Source organism: Biomphalaria glabrata, chromosome 1 (genome assembly GCF_947242115.1).
Source record: "Biomphalaria glabrata chromosome 1, xgBioGlab47.1, whole genome shotgun sequence".
NCBI lineage: Eukaryota > Metazoa > Mollusca > Gastropoda > Planorbidae > Biomphalaria > Biomphalaria glabrata.
The window spans coordinates 43,618,875-43,634,700 of record NC_074711.1 but is presented as its reverse complement, the minus strand read 5'-3'; the positions used below and the strand labels follow the sequence as shown (position 1 = coordinate 43,634,700).

General features: G+C 33.7%; 1 protein-coding gene across 2 annotated transcripts; it reads right to left on the bottom strand.

The window, feature by feature from the left end:
• Positions 1-6,922: 6,922 nt before the first annotated feature.
• Positions 6,923-15,468, bottom strand: LOC106051788 (E3 ubiquitin-protein ligase RNF4-like). 2 transcript variants are annotated; one of them, XM_013206990.2, is made up of 7 exons: positions 15,386-15,468; positions 12,831-12,936; positions 11,240-11,328; positions 11,054-11,078; positions 10,651-10,810; positions 10,277-10,358; positions 6,923-9,808 (listed from the first exon to the last, which is right to left on the bottom strand). In XM_013206990.2, exons 1-7 carry the CDS (start codon positions 15,386-15,388, stop codon positions 9,659-9,661), a joined length of 615 nt encoding a protein of 204 aa, XP_013062444.2. In that variant the 5' UTR covers positions 15,389-15,468; the 3' UTR covers positions 6,923-9,658. The 2 variants fall into 2 exon arrangements, with proteins under 2 accessions (XP_013062444.2, XP_055894012.1); XM_056038037.1 differs by lacking the exon at positions 15,386-15,468 and adding an exon at positions 13,687-13,764.
• Between the last annotated feature and the right edge of the window lie 358 nt (positions 15,469-15,826).

Sequence of the window (15,826 nt, the reverse complement as noted above, 5' to 3'; positions counted from 1 at the left end):
TCGTACTGGCGACAAATTAATATTAGTCAGTGGAGTAGTTCTGTAGTCTAATAGCGAAAGAAATTTGTCTTCGCTATTCTTCCAAATGTGAGCTGGCGATCCTAGATTTAATTTTTATCTATTTTTATCTGTATTTTAAGTTTTGTAAACTATCTAGGCTAGTGCTGAGCGCATGCATGTCTCCCGCCAGCTCTTTTACTTTAGAAGTTAGTTTGTACGAGTCATGACCTGGCTCTATAAATAGAACGGGTGCGGTCAGTTCTTTCTTTTTCCGGTGTTGACCGTTGGTCAGTGCAACCATGTAGAAGAAATAAGTATTTAATTGTTGTGCTTATATTCAGCTGGGACCGCCTGCTATAATTCCTGCTGTCGTTACATATACTGTAACTGTTGTTAGTCTACTGCCTGTTTGCCGCAGTTATAGCTGCCATTAGTCTGCCATCGCCTCCTTGTACCTTTTTTTGTTATATGTAGACTAGTTTATTGTAGTGTGTTCAGTTAGTGTAGAATTGTGTAGATATAGGTCTAGGGTAGTAATTGTAGTGATTTGGTTAGATAGTTGGTTTGGTTAGTTTGTTAGTGTTGGTAGTGGTATAGTCAGGTGGATTAGTTGGTTATTTCTAAGTTTATTTTTTTTTTTTGTATTCATCTATATTTTTATTGCTTTGTAAGTTTGTTGTAAATAAAGTGTATATAAGTTCTGTTTTATAAATTTAGTTTAGTTTGTTCTTTTAGTTAGCTAGATTAGTTTAGTTTAGTTTAATTGTGCTGTCTGGTTGCTTAGGCGACTCTAGCCCCTTGGTCGCAGACCGAGGTGCACAGATTGGGCCCACCCAGTAGAGCTACCACCTGCCTACTGTTATAAATGAATAAATGATGAGCAGCAGAAGAGAATAGGCCACCACACTCGCGCTGCCTGACCTGCTCACACAGAGTTTCTTCATTGTCTGTATAACTCTCTCAGCCTCGCCACTGGAAAATTTAGGACTAGACAATTTATGCTCTATTCCTTAAGATTTACAGAATTACAGAAATTGTCGAAAGCAAGTTTAATAGTTTTATATTATTTATATATACAAATTGCGTATTTTTTTTTTTTTTTTTTTTTTGTTATTTATTTTAAATTTTCATTTGGGGCCACCAACTAAATTTCGTCTAAATAGGGCCTCCAATGAATAATACGGGCGTAGCCGGTGTGTAGTGCTAGTAGAACATAAAAGCAATTCTTCAGAACACATTTTTTTTTTTTTTTTTTTTTTTTTTTTCGTCATTACAAAAGTTTCCAAAAGAGTTCATGTGAAAATATCATCGCTCATGCTTCTTTATCCAATCATTTCACCTGGCGTGGCTCTGTCGTCAGGTACATTTTATTTAGAAAACTATTCTTACGATTTTCTTTACAACGTCAATGTCTATATATTTTAAGGACAAAAAAAAATCTTACCTTATTGGTCACACCGGGACAACTCAAGGTCAACCGTTATATTGGTTTTAAAATGTTTCATTATTGTAAAATTTGTTTTGGCTTTAAATTTCTTATAGGCCATAATGCATTTTTTAGGAATGGAATCTGTTCCTTATCTTTCCGCTTACATCCCACGTCTTAGTTACACTGAAATCTTTCTTCATAAACATGTTCTAATAAACATATGACGTCTTATAGTATTTGCACCAGAGTTTCCAACAGGGATTTTCCCACGTTTTGGGAAGAACATTAAATGTAATACAAGTCAGAAGAAAGATTTTAAACAATCATTTAGCGTTAATTTTTCTTTTTCATAAAAATCCGGAACAACCTATTATCGAGAACGAGATTTCTTAACATTTTGGTAAGAAAATTAAATGTAGGCTAATATATGAGCGATTTATTTGCTTTTTCATTAAATATCAGGAACAACCTATTATCGATATTGAGATTTCTAGCTGTTTCTGCAAGAAATTTAAACGCATTACAAGTCTGGAAAAAGTATTTGAAACAATCGTTTGGCGTTCATGTTTTTTTTTCCCTAGTTGTAAAAGTGGTGTATTTTTATTTTAAAAAAAACTGCTTGCATAAGTGATTTTAAAAATGAGATTTTTCGCATTCAGAAAAGATAAAAGTAGCCGTTGCATCAGAACTTTGAATGGTCTAAACTCTAAAATATTGTGATGTCGGATTTTCACTATCTTTTCTAGTTTACGAGATCTAAACGGGACGGACGGACAGACATTTCACACAAAACTAATAGCGTCTTTTCCCCTTTCGGGGGCCGCTAAAAATCAGTCACTAAATTCAGACCAGCCTCCCCCCCCCCCCCCAATGCGGAGGGGAGGGGATTTAATTGGGGGGGGGGGAACCACCACCACCACCACCCCCCGCGGCTAAGCTCATGATTGAGACAATGATTCAAAAATCCTAGATCGAAATAATTCATGTCTATTGATTTTAATCATCTTATGTACATTTAAATAGATTGATTACCTAGATCTTTCTAGATTATGTATGTAAAAATTGCAAAATAATAATTATGAGACGTGAGTACTTTTATTTTTTACGTTCAGTTACTAGATCTAGATCTAAAAATTAAATTATGTTACATAGGTTAGGGTTGAAAAAAAAAGTTCAACTTCTTATAGCTGCTTTACAAAATAACGCTTTGTTTCAACTTTTTAATTTAATTTTCACATTTTTTATAGTTTTAAAAGATCTCCATGTCCAGCCTAGATACAATATATATTGTTGTAACCCTGTTCCTCCCTGACTAACCATTTTTTGTTTCCACGTGCAAAGTAGGGTGATTTTTGTTTATGCTGTGTTAAGAGATTTTAGTTATGATCGCGGATTTTTGAATGGAGGATTGTTTTTCTTAAATCGGTTTTTGTGGATAGATGTATGTACATTTGATTAGGTGAACTGTGAAATTATTTCGATTACTTGGATTATTGACTGTTCGTAGTGGATTGTGCTTCTGCAACAGAAGGATATCGGCGACCTGACAATAGGTGAGTTAACTTTCTTTAGTCTACTCCAAAGTCGTAACAACTGGTGTCGAAGCGGGATAGCGCCTACTCTACTTACCAACATGTCTACTTCTAAACGCCAACATGAGCTCCAGATTAACGAAATCCGTAAGGAGTTAAAGAGGCGGGACATCCCAGCGTCAGGAAACAAAGAAGCCCTCGTTAGCCGTCTGAGCGAAGCAGGACGTTTTGGCGCTGCCGTTTTGGCGACGCCGTTTTGGCCCCGCCGTTTTGGCGCGAAGGTCGTTTTGGCGCGAGCCGTTTTGGCGACGGGACGTTTTGGCGCGAAATACATTATGTACGTTTATTGTATTATTTCTTTTAAAAGAATTATTCATATCTATGTTTTGCATGAGTATTTGTGTTAACACATATTTTTCACGTACTAAATGTAAATGTGTGTTTGTTTTTCACATCATTTTCTTTAATAAACATTTTGGCTTGTGTATGTGTGTTTATTAAGAGGCACACTTTTATTTTCAAAAAAGTTTTTTCAGAAATTACTTTAAAATTAAAAACAAAAATCGCGTGAGAGAGGGGAGGGGTGGAGGAAAGAGTATATACAAGGAGTGAAATGTGAGCAGAAGAGAGGGGGCGGGATAGGTGTCACATGTAATGACCATTCCCAAGGAGATGATCGCCAGACGCATGACGCCAACGACCAGTGCTCGGTGCTGGTCTTGTCTTCATTTGTTTAACTCTACCTGCGTCAATGTGAGATGTGTCACCCAAATCACCCCTACCAATTTCTCAAAATATATCTTTTCACGTTAGAGTTTGTACTGACCACATTCCGTGTCTTGATCTTTACTATGTGTGGAGTTGTTGTCGTCATTCAGCGTACTAGAGCTTTAGATGTTAACATGGTTTTTGTTATATTAAAGTGTGACACTTAGCTTGTTCGTATATTACACTAATGTCAAATAAAAAAAAATCTTTTGGAAAGAAATCCAAAAATGTCATCCAGTGCGATTAGCAGAACTCACATATAGCATGTCATTACCATTCAGGAATCTGACTTATTATAGACCTATATTCATGAAATAAGCAAAACCTTTATAATTAAAAAACAACAACAATTCACTGAACGGTGTTAGAATTCATACTATACATACAATATTATGGTAGAGTGAAATAAACATTGTTATAAAAGCTACGTGCTTATTAAATTATCGTCAAATGATATCTCGCGCCAAAACGTCCCGTCGCCAAAACGGCTGGCGCCAAAACGTCCCGTCGCCAAAACGGCGGCGCCAAAACGTCACGTACCGCCGTCTGAGAGATGCTTTGAAAGAAGACGGGTTTGACCCGGACACTTACGAGTTTGAAATGAAGGCTGATCTCGGCAGAATGTTGAGTGAAATAAAAGAGGAACTTCTAGGGTCAATGCGAGCAATGGCGACTGGTCTGAAAACAAATCTGGAGTAATTCAGAAGTAAGTTAAGGGAGGAAATCGCCGCTGTGAAGTCACAGCTTACAGCAGAGATGGAGCAAAAGATTAAAGCCCTTAACGACGAGGTCCAGGCAGTCAAGGTCGAGCTGGGCAAGGTTCAACGCATAAAAACAAATTCAGGATCGAGCGAAGCAACTTGGAAAGTCAAGCCACCTATTTTTGACGGTACAGTCTCGTGGACAGTCTATAAAAGACAATTTGAGGCGGCTGCTAAAGTGAACAACTGGAGTACGAACGAGGAAAAAGCAACTGGATTAATGTTAGCATTACGAAGAAAGTCTCTGAATTGCTAAAGATAGTTAACGATCAGCGAGATTACGAGGCCATTGTTAGAACAAAGGAATTGCGATTTGGGGACGAACACATGAAGGAGGTTTATAGAGTGCAATTGAAGACTCGGCAGCAAAAACCAGGAGAGACACTACAGGAGTTGATGGCTGATATCGAACGACTGGCACGCCTGGCTTATCCAACCTTGACCCAGGAGATCTTAGAAGTTCTCATAACAGACGCGTTTATTGATGGTGTTCGTGACCCCGAATTGAAGAAGGCTAACAGATTAAGTGGAAAAAGAGAGGCAAGCGATGCTTTGGTCTACGCCTTATCTTTTGAGGTAGCTAAAGACGCATCAAAAACGACCCATTGCAGTCGGGGGCTTCATGTTCAGGAGGAGGACCTCACGGATATCATCAGACAAGTAGTGGAAACTATAGATGACCGACGGTCTCAGCAAATGCCCAGACCAAATAGACCGGTCGTTTACTGTTGGAATTGCAATGCTCCTGGCCACATTCAGAGAAATTGTACTCGAGGATATGCAGGCCCACCAAGAGAGAGACAGGGATTGGGTAGTCACCAGGCCAGTATCCAATCTCAGAAACAGGAAAACTAGATTCTGTCGGTCTCGTGGGGCGGAGACAGGCAGCGAGATTCACAGGAAGCCCTAGGCTTATCATCCCAGTAGCTGTGCTAGGAAAAAATAGAAGTCTGAGAGTGCAAGGGAAAATAGGAGTTCGTTTTTGCAGATTTCTATTAGGTACGGGCGCATCGAGATCGATAATTCATCCTAGTCTTATTGAGAATAACGTAATACATGAAATAGGTGGCTATTCTATAAAAACAGCTAGTGGAGAACTTTTGCCAGTTTTAGGACAGATCACTGTAAACATTGAGATAGCAAATCAACATTTTAGTCATGAATTCTTGGTCGCCAATATCATGGATGAGTGTATTCTGGGACTAGACTTCATGCAGTTATTTGGACGGTAATGGTCCTGTGTCTGTCGCAAGCCTTATAGAGCAGTCAAAGGAAGCACGCAGCAGACTGCCTGTGGGGAGAATACTGGCTGTTAATAGAAACGACCGAAGGGTACCTGGTCGGGTTATGAAGTTTGACACTCAAGCTTACAACCTTCAAAAGAAGAATGTTATCGCCACTTGTTGTCCAATGGAACTTATTGCATCGTGTGATGCGGTGGTCCATGTAGCTAGTGCCTCGTCATGTGATTCTCGAGTTGATCGGATACTTGGAGATGAGGGTGAGGATCTATCGGAGGAAGAATGCGGTGGGGTTGGGCAAATGTAGCTGGAGTTTGCGGACGTCGCGCCAGACAGTGAAAATGGGCTCGGCCAGACTGATTTGGTGTTCCAGGACGAGGTTGTGCACCTGCATCGGTTGCACCGGTATTGTGAGGAGACCAGGGTCTGTTCGGGACGAACAGAAATATGGAGGGGGCAGTGACGTAATCCTGACTAACCATTTTTTGTTTCCACGTGCAAAGTAGGGTGATTTTTGTTTATGCTGTTGGGCGTAAATGACCTTGACTAAGGTAAAATGTGTTAAAAGAGATTTTAGTTATGATCGCGGATTTTTGAATGGAGGATTGTTTTTCTTAAATCGGTTTTTGTGGATAGATGTATGTACATTTGATTAGGAGGACTGTGAAATTATTTCGATTACTTGGATTATTGACTGTTCGTAGTGGATTGTGCTTCTGCAACCAGAACGATATCGGCGACCTGACAATCGGTGAGTTAACTTTCTTTAGTCTACTCCAAAGTCGTAACAATATATATATGTCTATGTTTCTAATATACTACACCCATTGACTATATTCGTGATACGCAAATCAAGACTCGCGGATTAATATATGGCTATATTTCCCTTTATAATTCACCTTACATTTAAGTATATGGTTTTAAAAAGAGGTGTACTTACATGAAAAAAAAATGGCTTGCATAATTAATTTTAAATAAAAAATAGTTCGCTTTCAGAAAACATAAAATAGCTGTCGCAACAAAACTTTGCGAGCCACAAAAATAGATCTATGGTGAAATTGGATGTTTCATAGCTCTTCTAGTTTTTAAGATCTAAATGTGACAAACGAACAGACAGACTACACAAAACTATTAACGGTTTAATACCATACAGGTGCTGCTTAAAAAAAAAAAAAAAGACAGACTATACAATAGAATAGATCAAAAACATTTTATTTTCTTGTTACGTCTGTGTATCTCATAAAGATACTTGTACAAAACATGATCTATACATACTCACTTGGTTCTAGATATTAAACATTTGCTTTCTGTTTCAGCCATTACTAATAATAACATGGGTACTTTCTTGAGTACATTTTTTTTGTTTCCTAATTAGAAACATTTCAGCATGTGTTTCTACAGACATTACCATAAGTTTGTTTCATGTTGGTTTCACATCTGATCCTTACATTAGTGTCATTCTGACCTAAGTTACAGACCAATGTTGAATATGTCAATCAGTAGAATTATAGAATTTGTAGCAATTTTTTATTTACTAGGAAAAACATGTATACACAACTAAATCTAACCATGTGCAGGGGACAGAAGTATAAATTTATGTTCGACATGAGTACACATGTACATACAGAATCAATGAAGTGTAACAACTTAATAACAGGGTTACCGTACATATTGTAATTTACTTCTGATGAATAACAAATTAATGTTTAATAAATTGATAAAATGACTACAACTATAAATATTTGCCACCTAAAAAGTTATAAAATTTGTTGTTGTTTTTTTCCATCTGGACATAATTATGGTGTAAATTTAGTACCATTATAATTAACATTAACTGATACTAAAAAAAAAGCTAGTAAAAGATGTCAAAGCTAGTTTTGATAGTATTTTGTTTTTAAAAATGTACATAAAAAAACAACATGTATATCAAGGAAAGAGCATTGATGAATTTGATTTCTTGGTGTATTCTATTAAACCTTTTATAAGAGATTTTCTTAATGTACAAACTATCTATAAGTCTCAAAATCTTGGAGCAATTCTATTTTATAAAAGAAAGGTAGAACAACACAAAATATATTTCATGTCATAGTTATCTATGCTCTTCTGACACAGAGAAGATTTAGCTGGCTCGGACAGTCACACGCATGCCAGATGGAAGCATCCCTAAAGATATCCTATATGCTGAACTTGCGAAGGAAGTCAGACCCAAGGGCTGCTCAAGACTAACTTATAGAGACATCTGCAAGACAAGAGAACCATCATTGAAAGTATGTGGGAGGAAATAGCCCAAGATCGGAAAGCATGGAGACAGACTATGTGTGCTGGCACGACCTTTGCCAAAAGCAAAAGAAACAAAGCGACTTTAGTCAAGTGATTAAAAAAGAAACCTACCCTAACAGTTAGACCTAAAACAATTCATACACATGCATGAACTGTGGCAAACTCTGCCTCTCCAGAATTGGCTTCATCAGTCACACCAGATTCTACCCTGTCTCAAGGGGAAACCAAAACCAGTGACTCATCTAGGCGCATCCATTGTCTTCCAAGACAGAAGGAGCCATTTATGTTTATCCATCATGACAACCTCAAAAGATTTTTTTAAATAACTATTTGTATTCTTCCACTGAGTAAGATATCAGATATAAATTCAGACCTAGCCAGTGAATAATGGCACGTTATTACATGACTGTACACAATGGTTGGAAAGTAAATTGTGAGAATAAATAATGGGAGGTGCACATTGTGAAATATTGAATTTGAGAACCAAAGAAAAATAGAAATTAGCTGTGACCAAAAAAAAATATATATATTCAGTAACATTTTAAATTAGATGGAGTCATTATTCCTTTAAAAGGTACCGGTAATGAATCCTACTTGTGGAGTGTATGAGGCTAGAATGATTTTGTTACAGTTGGAGCTAAAATTGAAACTTTTAAGAAGACAAAGCTCAATATTTACACATTTTTTCCTCAAAATTGAGGTCCAGTGTTTGACCTAAATGCAGTTGCGTCTAACTTATGATAAATTGAACACATTGAGTATAATTTTATGAAGATTTAAATAACAAATATTTCACAATGATAACTTGGTTAAAAACATTTTTCAGCATAAATAACTTTTTAGCATGATATTGTTTTAGGAAGTGATTTAAAAATGTATAATAATAATGCACAGAAAAAAAAATTAATTAGGTTACATTTAAGCATTTTTTTTTTAAATTAAAAAAAATGTCTCCACAAATGAAGGGGAAAAAAGCAGCCTAACAAGTATCCAGAAACAAAAATAATAATTTAATAAGGAAATATACATAATTAATACCCAGATCCAAGGATGGCTAGGTAGTGGACACAATGTTTTGAAGCAAAAGAGGTTCCAAAACTTTCTAATTGACACTGATGTCAAGTGCTCTTTAATGATCAAAAAAGCTTCACACTTGCATGTTGACATTGCTATGCAAGGGAGACCAAAAGAAATTCAGTTTTGGGTTTCATTCTGTGTAAATAAATCTTAACACTTGAAATGAACATATATATATAATTAGTATCCAAAGTATGATCTCACAAGCTTCATCAGAGTTCATGACACATCATCCACAATAAACTTAGTTTATAAGATTCCAATCAAAGAGAATAGCACATTCAGACAGAGCAGGCAAGCTCGACAGTTAATAGATAATAATAAAATTATCATAAGTTAATTTTACAAAAAGAAGACATGTTTTAAAAAATGTAATCGCACTATTTCATTTTACAAATATCAAAGCAAAAATAAAATTAAAATGTACTGTTTTATCAATATTGTACTTATGATTGTAGTTACAATAGATCTTTTAAAAGTTTGACCAAGTTAAAAAAAAATATGTTTAGAAATTTTTCAGTCATTCAGTTAGTAAGCTATCTTAAAATGAGGTGTGCTAACAGTCTTTTGCTATAAAAACAAAGGATGAATGTTTCGTACTGTTAATCTTTTTCTGCATGAAGGACAAACATTTTGAGAGGCAATAGCAGCTTTGATGCATACATCACAGAAAATATGTCCACAAATTGTAGACATCACTTGCCGATTGCTACGTTGGATCTGTAAAATAAAAAATCATCCACGTCAATTAAACTACAGAAATTCTTTGCTTCTGATAAGTTATTACAATAGTCAACAAATAATTCAGTATTTCTTAGTAGGCTATTATGGTAAAGTAATAATGTTTCATTTAAGATGAAGGTTCTTTAAACCTTGAATTGGAACACTGTGTGTGTTCCATCATCAAATCTAAGGAGTACATTATGTAATATGTAAGATGTTTTCAAAACCTACAGTTCTAAGTTTTAATGTACAGCTAATGATTGCTTCAAAACCTACAGTTCTAAGTTTTAATGTACAGCTAATGATTGCTAAGGTTAACTTTTCGTAAGACTTGTAGATGTAGTTCCAATTGAATTATGTCCAATGGGTTAAGATATTAAAACAACAAGAGCAACCACTCTGTAAAATTGCTTGGGTTGTAAAAAAATTCAACTAAATATAGTCATTTAAATCTTGAGTAATTACCTGCTTAATGTCATCCAAACAAATAGGACATGAAATTTTAACACCTTCTGGTGACTTTAAAAGGCTTGCATTGGCAGACACACTAAGATGTAATGATATCAAATAAGGGTATAAGCTCTAGGCCTAAAGATTATTATTTTGTTGAACAGAACAATCTAAAAGAAGAACAACCATATCTCATTCTTCTCATGTTTAAAATATGCATACTTATATAATACAGACGTTACTTCAAAAAAGCAGATGCTTACATCCTACAAAACCTCATATTTGAGCATTAGATATGATACCAAACATAGAGAGTGAGAGATTAGTTAGGAATTTGATGGAACTTAAAGAAATAATATGACAAAATAATAGTTTATCTTTAAACTCACACTTCTTGAGGCACCTCAAAGGGGATGTCTGGGAGTTCATCACTGCTATCATCAGAATGAAGAACATGTACTTCTAAAGGAGGAACTTCTGGCCTACGAGACCGTGGTGTGCGACTTCGTCTCCTTCCACGCCTTCCACTTCCTCTTCTTCTCTCAAGACCTACAATAGGATGTTTCTCTAAGTTAAAACATTTTTCACTATTAGTTGTTGTTTTTTTTCATATTACTAAATAATTTCTCTTTACATAAGTTATAGTGACTTAGAGTGTAGCCTTAAAATCTTTGACATATATTTTACAAGTATTTATTTATTGAAGTTAGATATTTAAAAAAAAACTAAAAATAAGTATTTTATATTTGTTTAAAAGTGCAACTGATACTAAATCATAACAAATCACATTACCTATATCATCTGCTAAAGGTAACACCTGAAAATAAATAAAGAATGTTTATAGAAACACAAAGTCTCAATTTTAAGCACAAGTATTTTTTTTTTACTGAAAACAGAAAGCAACCTAATACTCAAACTATACTCTAGTCTGTGCAGATGAATTTTTAAAATAAGATATCAAAAGAGATGTTATCTTACCACAACCGATGAATCTATCACAGAAAAACTTCTGGTGAGATCTATCACATCTTCATTGGGTGCATCTACAGTCAGGTCTATACAAGTGTCTGCATTGAATCAATGTATAAAGATGTTAATGGTATTAGCAACAACTATCCATCAATCAATTGTCTGAAATTTATTACATTTTTTTCTGCCTTTTAGACATGCAACCATTTTTTTATTTTTTTTAATTCTAATTTTTAATAGAAAAGTTCCAAGGAAATTTGATAACCTTAGCCAATCCATTATTTGATAGAGAAAAAAGAGCAGTTCATTAATTTTTACAACCTATAATATTTTTCCAAAAGAAGCTAGTTAGAAAGTACCCCTTTCAGACCATGCAGATAATGGTAAGGTCATCTGTGTCTTTGGCCAATGGTTAACGAGCAGGGTTTCAGGTGGCCAGTGCAACAACCAACCCCATATACTCTCCATAACTAAAGTTAGGTACCCGTTAGAGTTGGGTGGACTCAGGGGCACCCTAAAAAAAATTCTGATGTTCAAAATCCCAGTCATCACAGAGATTTAAAACCCAGGTCCCTAGGTTCATTAATTCATGGTAAACCAGTAACACAGACTAAAAACGCAAAATACCTAGGTGTTATAATAAATGAAAAACTGTCATGGAATCCACATATTGATGAAACTATAAAAAAAATGAAACAAAGCATTAAGGTTTATTAAAAGAAATTTCTATAAATTAAATAAGAACATAAAACTAAAATGTTATTTAACCTTGGTTAGGCCAATAATAGAATATGCATCCTCCGTTTGGGACCCCTCAACTCAAGAAAACATTAAGAAACTGGAACAGACACAAAATAGAGCAGTGAGATTCATAACAAACGAATATTCACATTTGACTAGAGTAACACCTTTAGTAAAATCACTAAATTTAGAAAGCCTTCAGGACAGAAGACTCAAAAGTAAAGTAGCAATTATACATAAAACACTGAACCATAATCTTCAAATACAAAAATTTAATAAAATACTCTGAAAGACACAAAGATAAAGGCACATTCCTCGTCCCATATGCTAGGATAAATTTGTACAAATACTCCTTCTTCCCTAGTGCTATTAGACTAATTAGAGCATGGAATGGGTTGCCTGAGCTAGCCAGGAAAACCAGTGACTTGGCAGAATTTAAGCCATTGGTTAATATGCATGACTAAATGCATGACGCGTAGGACGTAATCATCTTCTTTTTTGAAGTAACGTCTGTATTGTATAAGATAAGAAGATAACCCAAACACTTAACCACTCAGCCACACACACACCCCAGTTAGAAAATTCTAGACATATGAAAAATATTCTAGACAAATGTTATAGTTTTATTTTAAAGCAAAAAAATTAATTCATAACTTGAGTTGTTTTATTTCCTAATGTATTCAAAGCAGATTTATATAAGCTGATTAAATTTAATATAATTCTCTCCCCCACCCCCACTTGCATCAAAATAAACAATCCCATATCCTGCTGTACTATGAGTCAGTAGAACCTTCCTCTTTTAAGAAACAATAGATTAAAATAGTCTACAAATGTTAAAAAATAATATTTTCATTCTTACTTTCTAGCGGATCTTCATCCACATTATGAACTGAATGTGTATCATGGACTCTGCTTCTGCTGCTTCTTCTAGTCCTGGAATTGCGCTCTCTTCTTGAATATGAAGCCTAAAATCCATTAAAACTTAGCAATAAATATTAATCTAGGTGATACTTTTCAGTGTCATTCTATATATTTATTCCTTATTTATACCTCATGAATTCATGATCATTTAGAATAGATCTAGATTATAGATCTAGTCAATAATATGTACTATATTGATAAAACATAGACCATAGTTTGCTTAAAAAATTAAAATATTTCGGCATTCATGGTCCACTGCATCAGTGGATTAAAGATTTTCTTATAGGGAGAGAACAAACTGTAAGAATAAATGGCTCTAAATCAACACAGATAACAGTAAACTCGGGTGTACCTCAAGGAACAGTTTTGGGTCCACTACTATTTTTAATTTACATAAATGATTTACCAAATTGCATTACTTCAGGAACAAAAGTCAGATTATTTGCAGACGATTGCATAATATATAGAACAATAAAAACAACACAAGACACAGATATTTTACAAAGAGAATTAGAGAAATGGGAATCAAATTGAAGCATGTCTTTCCACCCAGAAAAATGTCAATTGTTAAGAGTAACAAAAAAACTAAAACAAATTAATTCCCCTTATCTTATTCATGGCAAACCAGTAACACAGACTAAAAACGCAAAATACCTAGGTGTTATAATAAATGAAAAACTGTCATGGAATCCACATATTGATGAAACTATAAAAAAATCAAACAAAGCATTAGGATTTATTAAAAGAAATTTCAATAAATCAAATAAGAACATAAAACTAAAATGTTATTTAACCTTGGTTAGGCCAATTATAGAATATGCATCCTCTGTTTGGGACCCCTCAACTGAAGAAAACATTAAGAAACTGGAACAGACACAAAATAGAGCAATGAGATTCATAACAAACGAACATTCACATTTGACTAGAGTAACACCTTTAGTAAAATCACTAAATTTAGAAAGCCTTCAGGACAGAAGACTCAAAAGTAAAGTAGCAAATTATACATAAAACACTGAACCATAATCTTCATATACAAAAACAAAATTTAATAAAATACTCTGAAAGACACAAAGATAAAGGCACATTCCTTGTCCCATATGCTAGGACAAATTTGTACAAATACTCCTTCTTCCCTAGTGCTATTAGACTAATTAGAGCATGGAATGGGTTGCCTGAGCTAGCCAGGAAAACCAGTGACTTGGCAGAATTTAAGTCATTGGTTAATATGCATGACGCGTAGGACGTAATCATCTTCTTTTTTTGAAGTAACGTCTCTATTATTAAATATAAGATAAAATTCATTGTCTCAAGTTTTACTATCTTAATTAATCAAATTATTATCATCTATCATATAGTGAATTCTTTTAATATATCTAATCTAGACAATCTAGATCTGCTAGATCTAGTCAATCTAGGGCTAGATTCTAGAATCTATATTATATAGAATAGAATATAGCACATTTAAGTACTAATAATGTCTAATAGGCCCTACTATTTCTAGAATACTACAGAATAGATCAATATCATCCCTATGGCCTATGACATTATATGATCTATCTACTCAAGAGTCTAGAGTTAGAGCTATTCTAGATCTAGATTAGAAAGACAGAATGATATTCTAGACTCTTCTAGACTAGATCTATTCAATTCAGACTAGACTCACACATGACTGTCAGTAGATATGCTCTAGATTGGCCTAGATCATATATATAGTATATAGAGGTCTAGGCATAGATCAAGTCCAAGATCTCATTCCATAAATAGCTCTAGTAATGATCTAGCCATTCTAGGATTAGAATTTATAATTTATATATACTAGATACTAGAATTTGAATACTAGATCTATCTAAAAATCTAACTATTTACTATTTTACTTATTATTAATTATATAGATGATTAGATCTAAAACAAGTTTTATCAAGATTGGTTTAGATTTCCATTCTGGACATAGTCACATAGACTTGAAACTTGACATAGAATTCATAGATATAATTATTATAATTATATAAATAATATAATCCTGAGTCATGTCTATGATGATATTGATGATCAATAATCGGAGTGAAATTGATGTCAATGATGATACATACATAAATGACATAAAATGTAATACATTAGACTTCATTAGACTAATATTACTAATAATATATTTATATAGAATAATATAATATAGATATCTAAATAATAATTATAATAATATAATAATAATATAATTTAATAAATAATATTATTATTTTATTTTTATTAACTTTCTTTAAAATATATTAAATATTAAATATAGAGTCTCTAGATCTATTCTAGATCTATATTCTATATCTTGCTAGATATTCATATTGTAGAAGTAGCAGTATTTCAATTATTCTATTGATCTAGATCTACATTTAGAAATATTAATATGTAAACTCATATTGATATTGCATAAACAGCAATCAAACAAAGAAAAATAAAAAAGATATGTATTTTAATTTTAACATCATTCAAATCATTGTTTACCATATCGAGGACAGCAATAACTCTTCTATTAGAGAGATTAGTTTGTGCTTGTGCGCTATTATAACAGATCAAAAATAATATTTTTGACTAAAATAATTAGAATCTAGATCTATATCTATATCTATTATTTCAATTTATCTGATGTAAAAAATTGTTTTCCGTGCTTTATTTTATTGTAAACATCAAAAAAAGAATTTCAAATATTAACTATACAATCTTGAATTATAATTAAAATTAATGTTGGCATTAAAGCTGCTTTTGTTTTCAGAATATTGATATATAAATTGTGGCCTAACTGGTATATTAGTTTTTTTCAAAAAATAGTACGCCTTAAATTTTATTTCTTTTAGTGCGAATTTAAAATCTACATAGACCTTAGATAGATCTATATAGACATTATTGATCTAATCTATATCATCGTAACATTATATTACGACTAGG